This window comes from Corythoichthys intestinalis, chromosome 17 (genome assembly GCF_030265065.1).
Source record: "Corythoichthys intestinalis isolate RoL2023-P3 chromosome 17, ASM3026506v1, whole genome shotgun sequence".
NCBI classification, from domain to species: domain Eukaryota; kingdom Metazoa; phylum Chordata; class Actinopteri; order Syngnathiformes; family Syngnathidae; genus Corythoichthys; species Corythoichthys intestinalis.
In genome coordinates, this window is record NC_080411.1 from 18,519,418 (window position 1) to 18,535,014 (window position 15,597).

Here is a 15,597-nt window from a genome sequence, read left to right on the forward strand (position 1 = left end):
GCAACCGCTATAGTTTCAAGGTATCCATAAAAAGAACGCAAGTAATCGTATCTATAATTCGAAATGTCTGTCCTTTTTAGCTAAGAATCATTAATTGATGTCTAATTTTTACTTAAAAAAACAACTTTAAAAAATTATTTACTCGCATATTTAAAACTTTTAAACAAATTACATCACATTGAAAAAATTAGCGTCTGTAAAAGTCACGGATATCTACCTCAGAACTATCGCATAATTGTATTTTTTTTGTTACTGTCGCATTTTCCCTTGATATGTTAATGATAAATAATCAATCCAAACAAAGAAAAATTGAAAAATAATGTTACCTGCGATTTCTGCATCGCGACCCTTGTTATATTACCATGTTTCACCCATAAAATCCCCCCAAAATCCGGCTGTGGCCATTCACAGCTGTCTTGGTGATACAAGCTACATGGAGATTTTGGATCAAAGCAAGGTAAGTACGTAATAATATCTCGTTAAAATAATGGCGTCTTTAATTATGCTCCTTTGTGCTCTCACCTCCAGTTAGGGTTTCGCTTTTTTTTAATTTAAAAGCCTTCCTGTTCAAAATGTTTCTTCTCCTAGAAAATTGAGATTTTAAGCTTTCCAATGATGTATCACACATGCATATCGGACAATTTTGAAATTTGGCCAAATTAGGGATCTCAGAGCGGAACTTCAAGTCACCTGAGTGTTTTCCGCCATATAGGAATGGGATTAAAGTGAATTCAAAACTGGAAAAAAAAATCCTAAATTTGAAAAATAATCTAGTGGGGAGGGGGGGGTCTAGCATTGTCAATGGCAGCCAATGAGTTCATCACAAAAGTTAAAGATCACTTTAGCAATTGAAGAAGGAAAAAGTCTAAAAACGTTTTTCAATTAAAAGAGGTTGGATGTTTAGTGCTGTATATATTTATTAGATAATGAGAAAAAGAAAAATTCAAAATTGCAAATTTATCCAAGTTTAAAGGGCACTCATGGGCTGGGCTGCCAATGACGGCGCAAGACGTCCAAAACCGGACTGGGAGGGGCAATGAACAAAGATGAGTTTGCCCCGCCCAGTCAAAATGGATAGGATTTCTAGCTCTGGACACACATTATATATATATATATATATATATACAGTATATATATATTCACACTTAGCATCATGTAAAAACGTGATCACTATCAATATATGATAACGGAGGACCAGTTTTCACGTCTTTACATTTTGACATGATAATGATTCCTTTTTTTTTTTTGCATGGTAGTACCATGAGAGCATGTAAAATGTGATACTAGAGCTATTTTTCAGGAGAGAGGGCTATTGACGGCACTTGACCACGAATCCATTTGGACGTTTCGCGCGCTGAAAAGCTAACTCGTGCCTCGTGTGCTTTGGTTTGTGAATGGACCGAGCGGTATAGGATTCACTTATTTATTGGGAGTTTAGAAAAGTTTGCCATTGAAAACTCGTGAAAAGGCGTCACTGTCGAGTCCAAAATGTGAGCGTGAACACATCGCTCGCTGGAAAAAAAAAAACAAAAAAACACTTCCGTCGGCGTTAGGAGAGTGGCGGGTCCAAGGAGGCCGGGCGCGGCCGCTTTGTCGCCAAGTCCAGTGGCCGGTCGGCGTACAGCGGCGACGAGGAGCGCGCCCGCGAGTGTTCGGTGCGCGTGGGGGCCGGCGCGGCTGGCGACGCCAGCGCCGCACCGGGCGTGGCGGGCGAGTCCGCAGAGGAGGCAGGGCTCGCCTGGGACAGGTGCGTGTGCGTCAGATGGGAGACGGGGTGCGGGCGAGACAGATCGGGCGGCAGGGCCTCGGCTGAAAAACAACAAGTAGGCACCCACAAAGTTATGCTGCTTTTGTTGACATGTCCTTCTTTTCATAGTTTCCTATTTCAAACATATCACACTATACATTTACTCTTTTTATTTAAAATGGACAAATAATATTTCTAAAAAAATCTTTCAATTATCATAAATTGGGAAAAAAAGACGAATAGTGTGTATTTTGCTCTAGGAATTTGATTCAAGTTTATGAATAAGTCTTTGGCCTGGATTGCCAACAATAGATATCCGATCGCCGTCATAGGTGTCATCCATATCGATTTCCCTCTTTTAGCAACCACCGCAAGACATACAGTACATGTGACGAATTCCGGTAATGAATGGATGTCGACTGTCGTGACTGAAAAGGTTTGTTATTCCATCTTATTTCTTCAAATTTTGACATGTCACTTCAAATGGATGTATCGACATCAATGGCGGCCAATGAGTCCGTAAAAGACCCCCAATAGTCCCCACGACACTAAACCTAAATATCAAGTTATACTAATAATAATCTAATTTGATGTCTGCTAGGAAAAGTTGCTACCTGCATCAGTCTGGTTGTCGCTCTTGCTTTTCTTCCTCTTCTTCTTCTTGCCCTACTTACACAAAAACAGAAACAAATAGGTGGGTGGGGGGCCGACAACGGCGGTTGCGGTCGTTTGGGGGTGGGGGCTACTGACGTAGTTGTCTCTCGCCGACCATCCCGGGTAAAGCTGCGAGTGGAGCAGACGCTCCTTGCGGGCCAGCTCGTAATACGAGGCCTGCCGCTCCTTGCTCAGTGAATGCCACTGTAGGAGAGATGCAAAGGCGTCAAGACGTACCAGAGGACGCGGCGTGGCGCCGAGCGACTCACCCGCTGTCCAAGGATCTGGTTGATGGTGGCGCTCTCCTTGACTTGACACTGTGCCACCACGTTGGGCCTCTCGTCCCTCATGAACAACATGAAGGCGTTGAGCGGCTTCTTGATATGACCTTTCGCCTTCTCCTCCGCTTCCCGCGGAGCAGCTGCCGCCACCGGCGACGACTTCCTGGCGGGAGAGGGGAGGACGTCGGGCAAAGTTAACGCCGATCGGACGGGGGAAAGTTAGGCTAGCCGACTTGTCTAGTCCACTATAAACTTGTATAGGCCACTATCAAAAGTGATTAACGCGCGAGCTGAGCCAACGTACTCATGTGCTATAATGGCATTGACTGTGCACTCAATACATTCAAGTGAGCATGCAGTCCTTTACTATTAAAAGTATAAAGAATTTGATTCTTGAAGAAAAAAAAAAAAACAGGTAGATTAGCCAATACCACACGGCCGGGTCTTATTGTAATGACATTCGTTTCTACAATACCTCTCTCCGTGCTCCCGGGGTTCCTGCTTGACGGACACAGGTCGCGAGCCGCTCGCCGGAAAGCCGCTCGCCGCCCGCCTAAGGAGAAAAAACATATTGTCCGCAGGGGGTCGACATCATCGGCGGATCCAACGAACAAAGGCGACCCCTTCCGTCGCTTACCCCGACGAGGTGTCGAGGGCGAGGGGTGACTCGCCTCCTGTCATCGGGTGCGCCGACCGAGCCTCCCTGCACACCGACACGGGCGAAGTTACGCGCGTACGTACGCAGACACGCGCTCAACTTTGTACTCACGGCCAATCGACAGTGCGCTGCGTCCGAGAGGCTGTGTGTGACGATCCTGCCGGGGGCACAGACACGCGTCAAGGTTTGCAAGCGTGCAAGGGCGTGCTGTCTGACTCACCTGCATCAGGGGAAAAGTCGGGTGACGGCCGCCGGGGCGCAGAGAACGCCTCGGGGCGGTGGGACAGCAGCGGGTGGTGACCCGGGTGGACACGAGCGCTGCTAGACTGTGCGTGTGCAGACACCGACGTAATGGCGGTCGCCAGGGCGGCGGCCCGGCTTACCGGCGAGTCTCTTGCCGCCGTGCCGCCTGGAAGGTCCAGCGAGGGCCACCGGAATGGGAGATACTGCACACAGACGCACGGATGCCGATCATCCCACTCGGAACGGTAGTCCACACCCTACCTTTCAAAAGTGACGTGAGGGAGGAAACAAGCGACTTACCGCGCCCGTCGCCAGTCCACCCGCCAGGTAGGAGGCGTACATCTCCGGGATCACAAAGAAGGGGTAACCCAGGTAGGGCGAAGGCTGGAAGAAAGCCCCGCTCTGCCTTCTCAGTGCTGAATCAATCAACAGGAATGAAACTGGATGAAACAGTTCTTTTGGAAAATATTTCGTCGATGAGCCATTTTTTCGTTACGTGACGATGACAGGCTAAAAAAGCGTCTCCAAAGATTAAAACATTACGAAACGACCGCCAATTTTCGTCTGACAATACCAAAATGCAACATCGTTTCATTCACAGCACGTACATGGAGTACGGCAGCCTGCATCGTAGCGGTGTTTGGGTTGTGTCACTTGAGTGACATGTGCTGCAAATCCCCCTTACTGGCGTTAGGATGTGCTTCAAGCTAGGCTGCGCTTCAGGCTTGCTTGCTTTGAAACACATGATAAGATTTGTTTTCTCTTGCCATGTTTTTTTTGCCTATAAAAGGTCTGTGCTAAGCGCAGCATTGCTAGCATATCATTTGCATTCGCATTTAGCGTGGCAAGTGTTGTCCTAAACATACTCTTTGAGGGGTTCATGTGGGTTTAATTTATTGAAAACAATGTGTTTTTCTACCGAGTGTGTATTATCATCAACGAGTTGGTGTTGTCCTTGTAGACTCTACAATATGCACCCGTCTGTCAATGTTCATTCCAATTTGTTGGAAACCGTTTTTTACAGGATAAAACTTTGACAGAAGAATTTTACTGACGAAACCATTTGGAGTCATGTCAAACTAGTCAAAGACTGACACATTTTGAAATGACGAAAATATGACTACTATTTTCGTCCGAAAGACAACGACGAAAATGAAAAGGGCTGCCGAAAACAACACTGGATCAAACAAAATCTGTAAGCTGTGTTTTAAAATTAGCCTTACTGTACTTTTGTTTTCTGCAATGCACATTCTGACCAAGCGTTCAATCCCCTTGTTCTCTGTACAATGAGAATAAAGGCATTCTATAGACCCTACTCACATGACGTCACAACCACGCCTCCGCGCCATATTGTCCGTCAACTCGTCATGTTGACGCATTACCGCTACGTAAATTCCTCCTATTATGGCGTGTTTTTCTGCTTGTTAACATTAATAATCGAAATGGTGAAGGCGTGTGTGGCGGTTGGTTGCAATAACAGAGAAGATAGACAGAGAGACTTGAAGTTCTACCGTATTCCGAGAGACCCGGAAAGGAGAGCGAGATGGACTGCTGCAATTCGACGAGAAAACTGGGCTCCAAACGATTACCACGGATTATGTAATAGTCATTTTATATCTGGTAAGATGCATTTAATATATATTTAGAGGGTTTGGGGCTGACAACCACAATTAAGATCATTGCGAGGCTAATCGCCGGCAACCTACAGTTTCAAATTCAAGATGCTTATTTCTTCCACCGTCATTACATTTTGAATAATATTTAGCTGGTACCAAGTGAAAGAAGTTGGCCTCGTCTACGGATCATCAGTTAAACAGGTGTGTCCAAACCTTTTGCAAAGGGGGCCAGATTTGGTGTGGTAAAAAAATGCGGGGGGCTACCTTGGCTGATTTACATAGAACAATATATTTAAACAAATTTTAGCAAGCCCTTCTGTGTGTCACATTTGCTTTATTATTTTTTAAAATTCATAATTTCAACAGTCTCGTCTTTATGGCGTTCTCTTTCGACAACTCGGGCTCTTGCGAAATACTGCTGCTGTGAAATTAAACTAGCTTCAAGTTGCTATAATTTGTCGCTGCGTATCTTCCCTGTAATGTTGTCGTACATGTCATCGTGTCTTGTTCGGTAATATCATTATCGCGTCACATCGAACTCTTTGAAAACAGCGACTGTCTCTTTGCAAATGAGGCAGACACAGTTGTTGCGTGTTTTATTGAAGAAATAGTCCAATATCCACCTATCCTTGAAGCGTCGGCCATCGCAGTCATTTTTTTTTTTTTGATTATCGCCATTTTAGAAAATTGGAAGTAAAGGGTCACACGGGGTAATGTTGCTTAGAGTGCTGCTCTTAAAGTTTTTCAAACTTTCGTGAGACCAGGCTGATTTTGTGTGGACAAGATAGTTGTAGATATCAGGGTAGCAGATGTCAGGCAGAGAGGGCGAAGACAGCGGGTCGAAAAATATCGATTTAGGCATCAAATATGGATCTGGCGAATGGATAGACAGAAGCGTTTCCACATAACGCCTTTTATGCAACGCATCCAATGAGTTTACAGCGTCTGAAAGCACTGGGGCTTCCATGAATTGCACTATAAATTGCACGACAAATTGAAACCATTGAGAATACGGATAAACAATGACGGACAATATGGCGGCCGGATACAACGACACGTCATTCTGTGACGTTGGTGAGTAGGGTCTATTGTATTCTATAAAATAACTCCATTCAATGAATTCAGATGGAACTTGATGGCTGCGAATGCTGCTAGCTACTTCCCACCACAAACGGATTGGACGTCTACTAGTGCTAAACTTTCATCTTTACCAGAGGAAGAACAAAATGAAATTCCTGAACTCTTTGACGTCCAATGCATTTGAAGCCAGAAGCATTCGTTCAAACGCTGCCACTTCAAATAGGCTTGGACGTTTACTAGTGAAAGACAAACACATTTGAATTCACAGCAGAAGAGATGCTCGGGCGTCTATCATCGTCAACAGCACTGAAGTCAATCAAGCTAGCATAGCTCAGGCTAATGTCAGGTTTTGGGATAAATGACAGTTGGAAATGGAGAGCAAGAGCACCGCCCGAGTACCATTAGACCTGTTGGCAGGTTTTTGCGTCAAAACTTGTGGGCTGCGTTGACGGCCCTCGTCACCACGGTGACGTGTCCGTCCAGGATAAACAACAACAACAAAGTGACTCGTACCTTCTGCAAAGAGCTGGCTGTGCCTGGCTCGCTCGGCCTCGTCCGGTTCGGGTCCCGCTCGCCTGCTGGCCGCCTGCACGAGCCCAACAAGTCGAGAAAAGTTGGACGGCGACGTCGACGGCGGGCGAACGACTCACCTGCGCGCCGTTGTCGCTCTCGGACTCGTGGACGAGGGACGACTTGACATCGTCCAGGTCCCGCTCGGCGTCCCCGCTTCTCTTGTGCTCGTCCTCATCCTTGAAGCGGATGAGCTCGTCGCTGGCGCCCAGGTCGCCGTCGTCGCTCAGCTGCGGCATGCTAGCAAGCGAGTTTAGCCGCGGAGGGGAGGGATGGAGCGGACGTTCACCTGGCCGCCCCGCCACCCGGACGAGCTTCTTCTCAGCCCCGGGGCGAGGGCGACCGCATCTGCCGCTCGAACGAATCGCCAAACGGCCGCAAAAAATGCGTGGCCAACAGTTAAGAGAGCTGCTAGCCGTTAGCTAGCTTCCTGCCTGGCTGGCTGTCTGCGGCGTTCACGGTCGGTCGACGCCGTGGAATTTCCCGCGTCGCCGAATAAGTTACGCCGTGTACAAATCCACTTGAACCGTCGATGAAGGCGCACTGCGTCCGTCCGACGTCGGTGTCGCGACGCAGCTGAGTGCAAAGTTCCGCGAGCGCTTCAAGTTCTCCCAAGGAAGAAAAGTGCTACTTTCCTACATCCTTCACGCCGTGTGAAGCTCTCGCGGCGTACCCGCTAGCGCCTGAAAGCCATTAAAAAAAATGAACGGCCTGGCGTGTACTGACCCGGGATCAGCCTCCTTTGTACTTCCTCTTCTCTGCGTACGGCTGCCGCTGGCGGTCGGGTCTGACCTGAGGTCAGTAACAACAAAGTTTGAACGAGCAGCACGAAAAAAGACCTTTCCACTCGCAAATGAGTAGTTTTTTTTTTTTTATATATATATATATAAATATCCCCAAATGAACTGAAGTGACCTGTCTCAACAGGAAAAGACTTCGAAATGCCCCAAAATCATGTGAAAATCCTCATGCAATTTCTCTGGAAAGGACATTTTCCATTTGTCCATGATAATTACGGTTCACTATTTGATATTTTATTTGTATGATTACTCTTCGTAATATTTCACTTTAGCTTTCCAATTTTCCGCAACCCGGTTGACTTCTCTTCTCACCTCAATGGGGGGGCTAGCGGGCAGCAAACTAGCCAGTTGCTTTGGGCCCCAGCCAATAAAGGGGCCCCAGAGTGCTGCCAATACATACTCCACAAAAACGACAAAAATCGGCCATTTAAAATGACACCGCAGTGGCAAACCCCCCTTGGGGGACTCCATCCCATCTGCTGCAGCAACCTGCGCTTGATGCATATTTCTTGAGAAGTGAAACTTGCATTGCTTTATGAGTTTATTCTATTGATTGTTTTCCCATTAAATGTTTTCAATATGTAGTCTGACAACTCTTTTTTCAATGCTGCCTTATACATTGTTTACTTATTGATTGTGCATTTATGTGTGCAAAAAAAAGCAAATTTTTGTGGCGCGCACGGGTGTGGTGAGGCCAAAGGAATTTCTTGCTTGGAGCCTGGAGAAAAGTTTCTCTTGATGTTCCACACTTCCTGGAAAAAGTGGGCCGTGTAGTGCACGTTGCACCCATCAAATAATCATTTGATAGTGAGGGCCTGCAATCAACTCATTCGCTACCGTTGAATACTCACAGTACGTAAGGGGAAGTGTGTTCGCAGGAAGCTGATACGCTCCGCCAAGAGAGAATGCGGCCCGGCGGGTTCTCCCCAAACCGGTCCGACTCCGCCCGCGGGACTGGCGATTCCGCGGCGGCCGAGAGGTAAGAAAGCTAGAGAGGCCTTGGTCGGTTGACTCTGAAGGCATGGCGGTCAACATGAGCAAAAACGGCACTGAGCTGATGGCAGCCTACCGAGACGTTGTCGACGCGCGCTCCGATATCAACTGGTGGGTCGCCGCACTGTGCCCCGCTTTTCCCGTCCATCCGCTTCTGGCTTTGTCTACGTGTCTGTGCGTTTCAGGCTTTTGTTGACCTACGAGGGTAACAGCAACGCCATCCGCTTAGCGGGAAAAGGAGGTAAGAGTGGCCGTCCGCTCCGTTTGGGAAAAGGTCACGTGTCTGACCTCTGGGGTCGCAGGCGGTGGTCTGGAGGAGATGGTGGACGAGCTGAACAGCGGCAAGGTCATGTACGCCTTCTGTCGAGTGCGACACCCCGACTCGGGTCTGCCCAAATATGTGCTGGTCAATTGGGTGAGGCCGATCGTCCGCTCCAACTCGTCCGACCCCTCGTTATGGTGTTGACTTTTGTGTTGTGTATGCCAGACGGGTGAAGGCGTGAAGGACACGCGCAAAGGCATGTGCGCCAACCATCTGAGCACCATCGCCAACTTCCTGAAGGTGAGTCTCGCCCGGCTTCCGGTCACTGTCTTTTTCCCACCACGATCATGGTGGCGTGACCTTCATGTGCGCGTTCGCGCAGGGGGCCCACGTGACCATCAACGCTCGCGACGAAGACGACGTAGACCCAGAGCTCATCCTGTCCAAAGTGTCCAAAGCGTCAGGGGCCGACTATGACTTCCGGCGGGGCGCTGCCCCCCAGCCTGGGGACATCCCGCGAGGGGTAGTGGTGAGGGCCTGCGACCGGCAAAAATTCGGGCGCTCGCTCCAGGCCGAGGCTGACCGGATGGTCGTGTCTTTGGCAGGGGTCGGTTTATCGCAAAACAAACGCTCGGGAGGAAATTCAGCAAATCGATAAAGATTCGTTCTGGAGCCAAACGCAGGTAAGCGCAACGCTACAACGTGCATCCAATATACTCTACGTAGATCAGGGGTGCCAACCGTACGGCCCGCCAGGGCATCCGATCCGGCCCGTGGGGCTCATTCTGCCCGTTGTGGCCTGTTCGTACTGTAAGTACAGAATCGTGTGTTTTCATTGATTTAAGGCCATCGATTGGACACCCCTGCTGTAACTGGTCACTCAATGAAGGCCATCTCCGCATGGTTACTTGGTGGTAGCGCTCTAGTCTGCCGGTGAAACAAATCAGACCGGTTCACCGGCTCGGAAACGCCTCACCGGTTGGCTTAGCGTCAGCTGGCTAAGATACAACGACCCGACCCGGGTTTTATCTTTGTGCATTCAGAGGGAGGAGGAAGTGCGGCGTAAGGAGGAGGTAAAGAAGGCGGAGCTCCAGAGGCGAGCGTTGGAGGAGGAGCGGCGCAACCTGGAGGAGAAACACGCCAAGGAAAGAGAGCAGAAAATACAACAGAGAAACAGCGCCATCGACCACAACAGGTCTGCGGACACGCGATAGCTAAAAGTGGGAACCTCTTGGTACCTCACGATACAATACGATTTGCGATACAAAGCTCACGATAACGATGATCTGAGGATATGGCGATACAACGATTATCGATACAGTAGTCAGGAAGTCATTCAATGATATTCTACAAACAACTAATGAACAGAAAAACAATCTTCTGTTGTGAAATGGAATGAGTTCATCACTTATAGACGTCCAATCTATTTGAATTTGGGGTTGCTGCCATCCCTCCCACTTCAAACGGATTGAACGTCTATGGCCGTCAGTGACAGCCAATGCCAGGCAATGAGGTAATTTTGGGCCATTTAAGGTAATTTACCCGTCTATATTCAGTTACTTCCTGTTGATTTTGGGGTATTTTATGGGTCACTTCCTGTTTATTTTGAGTTACAGAACAGGAAGTGACTTGGGAATCACCCGAATCAATAGGCAGTGACTCAAACTCAACAGGAAATGCCCTGTAAATGCCCCAAAGTGAACAGCAAGTGACCTGTAAATGCCCTGAAAATCAGACAGAATAACTGTAAATGCTCTGGTTTTGAATGAACAAACGTCTAAATGATGGGTGTCGAGCACCATCAATGCAGCCTTATAGTTAATTGAGACACTATTATGGTGGAAGATTTTGGGAGCAACTTGTTGGTTCCATTTTAAAAAAAAATTTTTTCAAACAGTGACACCTTTTTAAAACGATATCTCGATTCTTGGCAGGAGCATATCGATAACCTTTTGGGATACAAAGTATCACGATACATCACCATTTCGATATATTGTCACACCCCTAGCGCTAGCCGGTCGAATGTGCGCAGAATTTGAACGTTTCCGTCCTCTGCCAGACTTCTGCAGAAGCAGAGAGACAAAGAAGAGCGAGAAATAGAGGAGCGACGACAGGTAAGGGCAATCTTCACAGCAAGTATTTGTCCGCTTAAGTTACGCTAACCCTCATGAAGCAACGGTTCATCTTTCCTTTTGGAGCTTTGAAGCCAGGGTTGACTTTTTGCTACGGTTTGTGTCGCAGAACCTGGCACGAGACGACGACAGAACCGCGGCTGTCTCGACGCCCACGTCAGTACGAGTCGCCAACGTGAGTGCTAGCTGGCGCGTTTACTTTTGTGGGTCGGTGACCGGCGTGCTATAACGTGCCGACTTGCGCCTCAGGAAGCCAAGGCCTTGATTTCTCAGCGAGCCTTCGACCCTCGCGATGTCTTTCAGCCCCACAAGTCCATTTTTGACGGTGGCGACGGAGGCTCCGCCCCAGCAGTGGGTAAGATGGCGCAGAGTGAGCGGCTGGACGAAATTCCGGTTGACGTCGTCTCTCTTCCTCCCTCAGGGAAGCTGCGAAGCCCCTTTCTGTCCCAGCAAGCTTTCGACAGCCCCTTCCCTCCGCTGGACCGCCCGCGATTCGAGACTCCACCCTCCCGGGAAGACCTCCGGCCTGTCGACTTTCCCGTTGGCTCCAGGTCTCCGCCCTCCCTGTCGCCTCACATAGGCGCACCAGCCGAAGACTTCGCCTCGCGGGCCGACGACTTCGCCTCGCGAGCCGACGACTTCGCCTCGCGGGCCGACGACTTCGCCTCGCGGGCCGACGACTTCGCCTCGCGGCCCGACGACTTCGCCTCGCGGCCCGACAACTTCGCCTCTTCCGCTTTCTCTTCCGTGTCACCCGCCGGAGCGGCCCGGGATGCGGGTGCGTGCTTTACTTGTATTGAGGAACCGGATGGGGATAGCCCAGAGGACCAGACAGACAAGGGTGGAGTCAGACACAGTATGAAGGGAGGGGGCACATCAAAAATAGTCTACTCCAGCCTGTTCTATAGACTAATCGGGCAAAAGGACCGTAAGTACCCCGTCCGCCATTGCTGAGGTGTGCCACCCGCAGCACACAGCCAACAGCAGCTAATGTTTCTGTTTGCATTGATTTACACTGGGCTGCCATAACTGTGTTAACACCTCAGTCGTGCTACTAGAGGGCGACGTACACAAGTCTTACTCAGTTTGTTCCAAAACACAGGTCCACTTCATCGAGATTTTTTTTCTTGAATTAATTTCATATAGGACAGAGGTCTCAAACTTGAAAGCCAATCATGTGCGGAACAATATTTTGCAGCTTCCTTTTGACATCCATTTGTAATATTAATGTGGCACGCAGTTGCATTTTTTTTTCAATGGGGGGAAAAAAAACAAATAATTTGAAATAAAATGAAAAAAAATATTCGAGGAACCAATTTTGGGGAAAAAATTATTTTAAAAGGTATATTTGAAAAAACGAAAATTTAAAAAATCACCACAAGTCATGAAAAATAAAAAAATTCTAATAAAATGTTATTAAATTGAAGAAAAAAAAAATAGACATCAATTGAAATAAGTGCGGCCTTTTTTGTGACCTTATCTAGCTGAACTCTTTTGCTGCCATTGACAGCAATAGACGTACAATCCGTTGTAAGAAAAGGAAGGCAAATGAGCAAACGGAAGCAGGTAAATCAATATAACTCGTCTGTCCTGGCTCTACGCAGCAGAGGACGACGACTGGTCGGACGAGTATGACGAAGAGCTGTACCAGGTGCCCGGCCGCGAGCACCTCAAGTCGCTGACGGAATCAATGTTCCCCACGCCTGTCGAGGAGAACCAATATGCAGTACCGCGACCCGTGGACGCCGAACTCTACAAGGACGTAGGGCAGGACGCTCGTGCGGTCAGTCACCCGCCAAGCACAAAACTCGCCTTTAGTTGCGTGCTCGCGCTCACCTCGCATCCCTTTTCAGGCCCAAGGAGACGAGGAGGAGGTGGAATCCCTACAAAACCTGTCCGCCAGAGCTGTGTATGACTACCAGGCCGGTATGCCAGCACGCGCTGCCGAGAACAAACACAGACGCTCTTTTGACATTACTCTTTTGTCCTCAGCTGACGACACGGAGATCACCTTCGACCCAGATGACATCATCACATGCATTGAGATGGTGGACGAGGGCTGGTGGCGAGGTTACGGCCCAGACGGCCGTTATGGCATGTTTCCCGCCAATTACGTCGAACTCTTGTAAACTTTGTCTTAGGTGCCGAGTTACTAAAATAAACAAAAGGAAAAGCGTGTCCAAACGCCAGCAAAAGAAAACCGCAAGGACGAAAATCGTCGGGAGTCAGGGAGTCGCGGACCCGAGCCTAGCGTAGCAACGAAGAGGCGTGATGCAAAAATGTTAAGCCCCTTTCAGACTTACAGTCATGTGAAAAAATGAGTACACCCCAATAAATATTCAGTTCTTTATCAAGAAATGTTCACATATCAATGTCTGATCTTGTTTTTCTTTATCTCTGGTAAAGAATGTGATTTAATTGCAAGAAAATAACAAAAATTTACATGTTTTACTCATTAAACCAAATTTATCAACAAAAATGCATATTCTAACTAAGGAAAAAGTTAGGACACCCTATCACCTAATAGCTAGTTTTACCCCCTTTGGCTAAAATAACTTCAGTGACATGCTTTTTTGTAGCCATCGACCAGTCTTTGACATCGGTCTGAAGAATGTTTGCCCCTCTCCGTAACGCAGAATACTTTCAACAGTGACTGATTGTTGAAGTGAGGGAAACAATGGTGAGATCAAAGGAGCTGTTTGAAGCAATTCAGAAAGAAGATTGTATCGACTTATGAGTCTGGCAAGAGTGAAAAATAAGTATTTGGTCACCTACAAACAAGCAAGATTTCTGGCTGTCAAAGAGGTCTAACTTCTTCTAACGAGGTCTAACGAGGTCTAAAGATGTTCCACTCGTTAACTGTATGAATGGAACCTGTTTTAACTCATTATCAGTATAAAAGACACCTGTCCACAAACTCAGTCAGTCACACGCCACAATCCACTATGGCCAAGACCAAAGAGCTGTCGAAGCACACCAGAGACAAAATTGTAGACCTGCACCAGGCTGGGAAGACTGAATCTGCAATAAGTAAAACGCTTGGTGTTAAGAAATCAACTGTGGGAGCAATTATTAGAAAATGGAAGACATACAAGACCTGATAATCTCCCTCGATCTGGGGCTCCATGCAAGATCTCACCCCATGGCGTCAAAATGATAACAAGAACAGTGAGCAAAAATCCCCGAACCACATGGGGGGGGGCTAGTGAATGACCTACAGAGAGCTGGGACCACAGTAACAAAGGCTACTATCAACAACACAATGCGCCGCCAGGGACTCAAATCCTGCACTGCCAGACGTGTCCCCCTGCTGAAGCCAGTACACGTCGAGGCCCGTCTGCGGTATGTTAGAGAGCATTTGGATGCTCATCAAGAGGACTGGGAGAATGTGTTATGGTCAGATGAAACCAAAATAGAACTTTTTGGTAGAAACAGAGGTTCTTGTGTTTGGAGGAAAAAGAATACTGAATGCATCCGAAGGACACCATACCCACTGTGAAGCATGGGGGTGGAAACATCATGCTTTGGGGCTGTTTTTCTGCAAAGGGACCAGGACGACTGATCTGTGTAAAGGAAAGAATAAATGGGGCCATGTATCGAGAGATTTTGAGTGAAAATCTCCTTCCATCAGCAAGGGCATTGAAGATAAGACGTGGCTGGGTCTTTCAGCATGACCATGATCCCAAACACACAGCCAGGGCAGCAAAGGAGTGGCTTCGTTAGAAGCATTTCAGGGTCCTGGAGTGGCCTAGCCAGTCTCCAGATCTCAACCCCATAGAAAATCTGTGGAGGGAGTTGAAAGTCCCTGTTGCCCAACGACAGCTCCAAAACATCACTGCTATAGAGGAGATCTGCATGGAGGAATGGGCCAAAATACCAGCAACAGTGTGTGAAAAGCTTGTGAAGAGTTACAGAAAACGTTTGGCCTCCGTTATTGCCAACAAAGGGTACATAACAAAGTATTGAGATGAACTTTTGGTATTGACCAAATACTTATTTTCCACCATGACTTGCAAATAAATTCTTTAAAAATCAAACAATGTGATGTTTTGAGTTTTTTTTTCCACATTCTGTCTCTCATGGTTGTATTTTACCCATGTTGACAATTACAGGCCTCTCTAATATTTTCAAGTGGGAGAACTTACAATTAGTGGTTGACTAAACACTTATTTGCCCCACTGTATATGCATTAGGGAGGTGCCTGTTTAGGTTTTAGGTCGCTAGCGGTTTTGGTTTTGAAAATATTTGAATTTTAAGTTTTTGAAAATATACCCCTATGCGGATAGGCCCCGAGCCCCGTTAACTGATAATAAAGTCTATGGAACATATGGCAAAAGTGGCGACGTCTTAGCGTTAGCGGCGTACATATGGTCATTCCTCTGTCAAGACAATTTATAAAAGAAGCCAAATGCTCTTTCTCTCCAAGAAAATCACACCATCCCCAAAATATTTCTTTGGAGTGCAGGATATTAGAATATTTTCTTTTTTTCCATGAGGGAGGTGCTGGCCGCCGTCGTCATCTCTGTGTAGTGGAAAGAAATATCAGCAAATCCCAAAATGG

At 47.5% G+C, this 15,597-nt stretch overlaps 2 protein-coding genes across 2 annotated transcripts; one reads left to right on the plus strand and one right to left on the minus strand.

Moving 5' to 3' along the window:
• Positions 1 to 901: 901 nt before the first annotated feature.
• Positions 902 to 8,405, minus strand: LOC130905582 (transcription factor 7-like 1-A). Its single transcript, XM_057819119.1, has 11 exons — positions 6,930 to 8,405; positions 6,793 to 6,865; positions 3,884 to 3,999; positions 3,561 to 3,786; positions 3,452 to 3,497; positions 3,320 to 3,385; positions 3,158 to 3,235; positions 2,671 to 2,845; positions 2,498 to 2,605; positions 2,362 to 2,413; positions 902 to 1,809 (listed from the first exon to the last, which is right to left on the minus strand). Exons 1-11 carry the CDS (start codon positions 7,086 to 7,088, stop codon positions 1,550 to 1,552), a joined length of 1,359 nt encoding a protein of 452 aa, XP_057675102.1. The 5' UTR covers positions 7,089 to 8,405; the 3' UTR covers positions 902 to 1,549.
• On the plus strand, positions 6,504 to 15,578 carry LOC130905571 (drebrin-like protein B). Its single transcript, XM_057819105.1, has 14 exons — positions 6,504 to 8,753; positions 8,828 to 8,883; positions 8,945 to 9,057; positions 9,130 to 9,204; positions 9,287 to 9,433; positions 9,510 to 9,587; positions 9,948 to 10,099; positions 10,964 to 11,018; positions 11,146 to 11,211; positions 11,286 to 11,391; positions 11,458 to 11,814; positions 12,641 to 12,819; positions 12,890 to 12,962; positions 13,029 to 15,578. Exons 1-14 carry the CDS (start codon positions 8,671 to 8,673, stop codon positions 13,163 to 13,165), a joined length of 1,677 nt encoding a protein of 558 aa, XP_057675088.1. The 5' UTR covers positions 6,504 to 8,670; the 3' UTR covers positions 13,166 to 15,578.
• Positions 15,579 to 15,597: the final 19 nt, after the last annotated feature.

Bases quoted from the DNA above. Each gene is read 5' to 3' on its own strand.
- LOC130905571 (XM_057819105.1), top strand. From the start codon at position 8,671: ATGGCGGTCAACATGAGCAAAAACGGCACTGAGCTGATGGCAGCCTAC. The intron at 8,754-8,827 runs GTGGGTCGCCGC...TGTGCGTTTCAG, and splicing joins GCGCGCTCCGATATCAACTG to GCTTTTGTTGACCTACGAGG. The intron at 11,392-11,457 runs GTAAGATGGCGC...TTCCTCCCTCAG, and splicing joins AGGCTCCGCCCCAGCAGTGG to GGAAGCTGCGAAGCCCCTTT.
- LOC130905582 (XM_057819119.1), bottom strand. From the start codon at position 7,088: ATGCCGCAGCTGAGCGACGACGGCGACCTGGGCGCCAGCGACGAGCTC. The intron at 6,866-6,929 runs GTGAGTCGTTCG...GGGCTCGTGCAG, and splicing joins AGAGCGACAACGGCGCGCAG to GCGGCCAGCAGGCGAGCGGG. The intron at 2,414-2,497 runs GTCAGTAGCCCC...TTGTGTAAGTAG, and splicing joins GGTCGGCGAGAGACAACTAC to GGCAAGAAGAAGAAGAGGAA.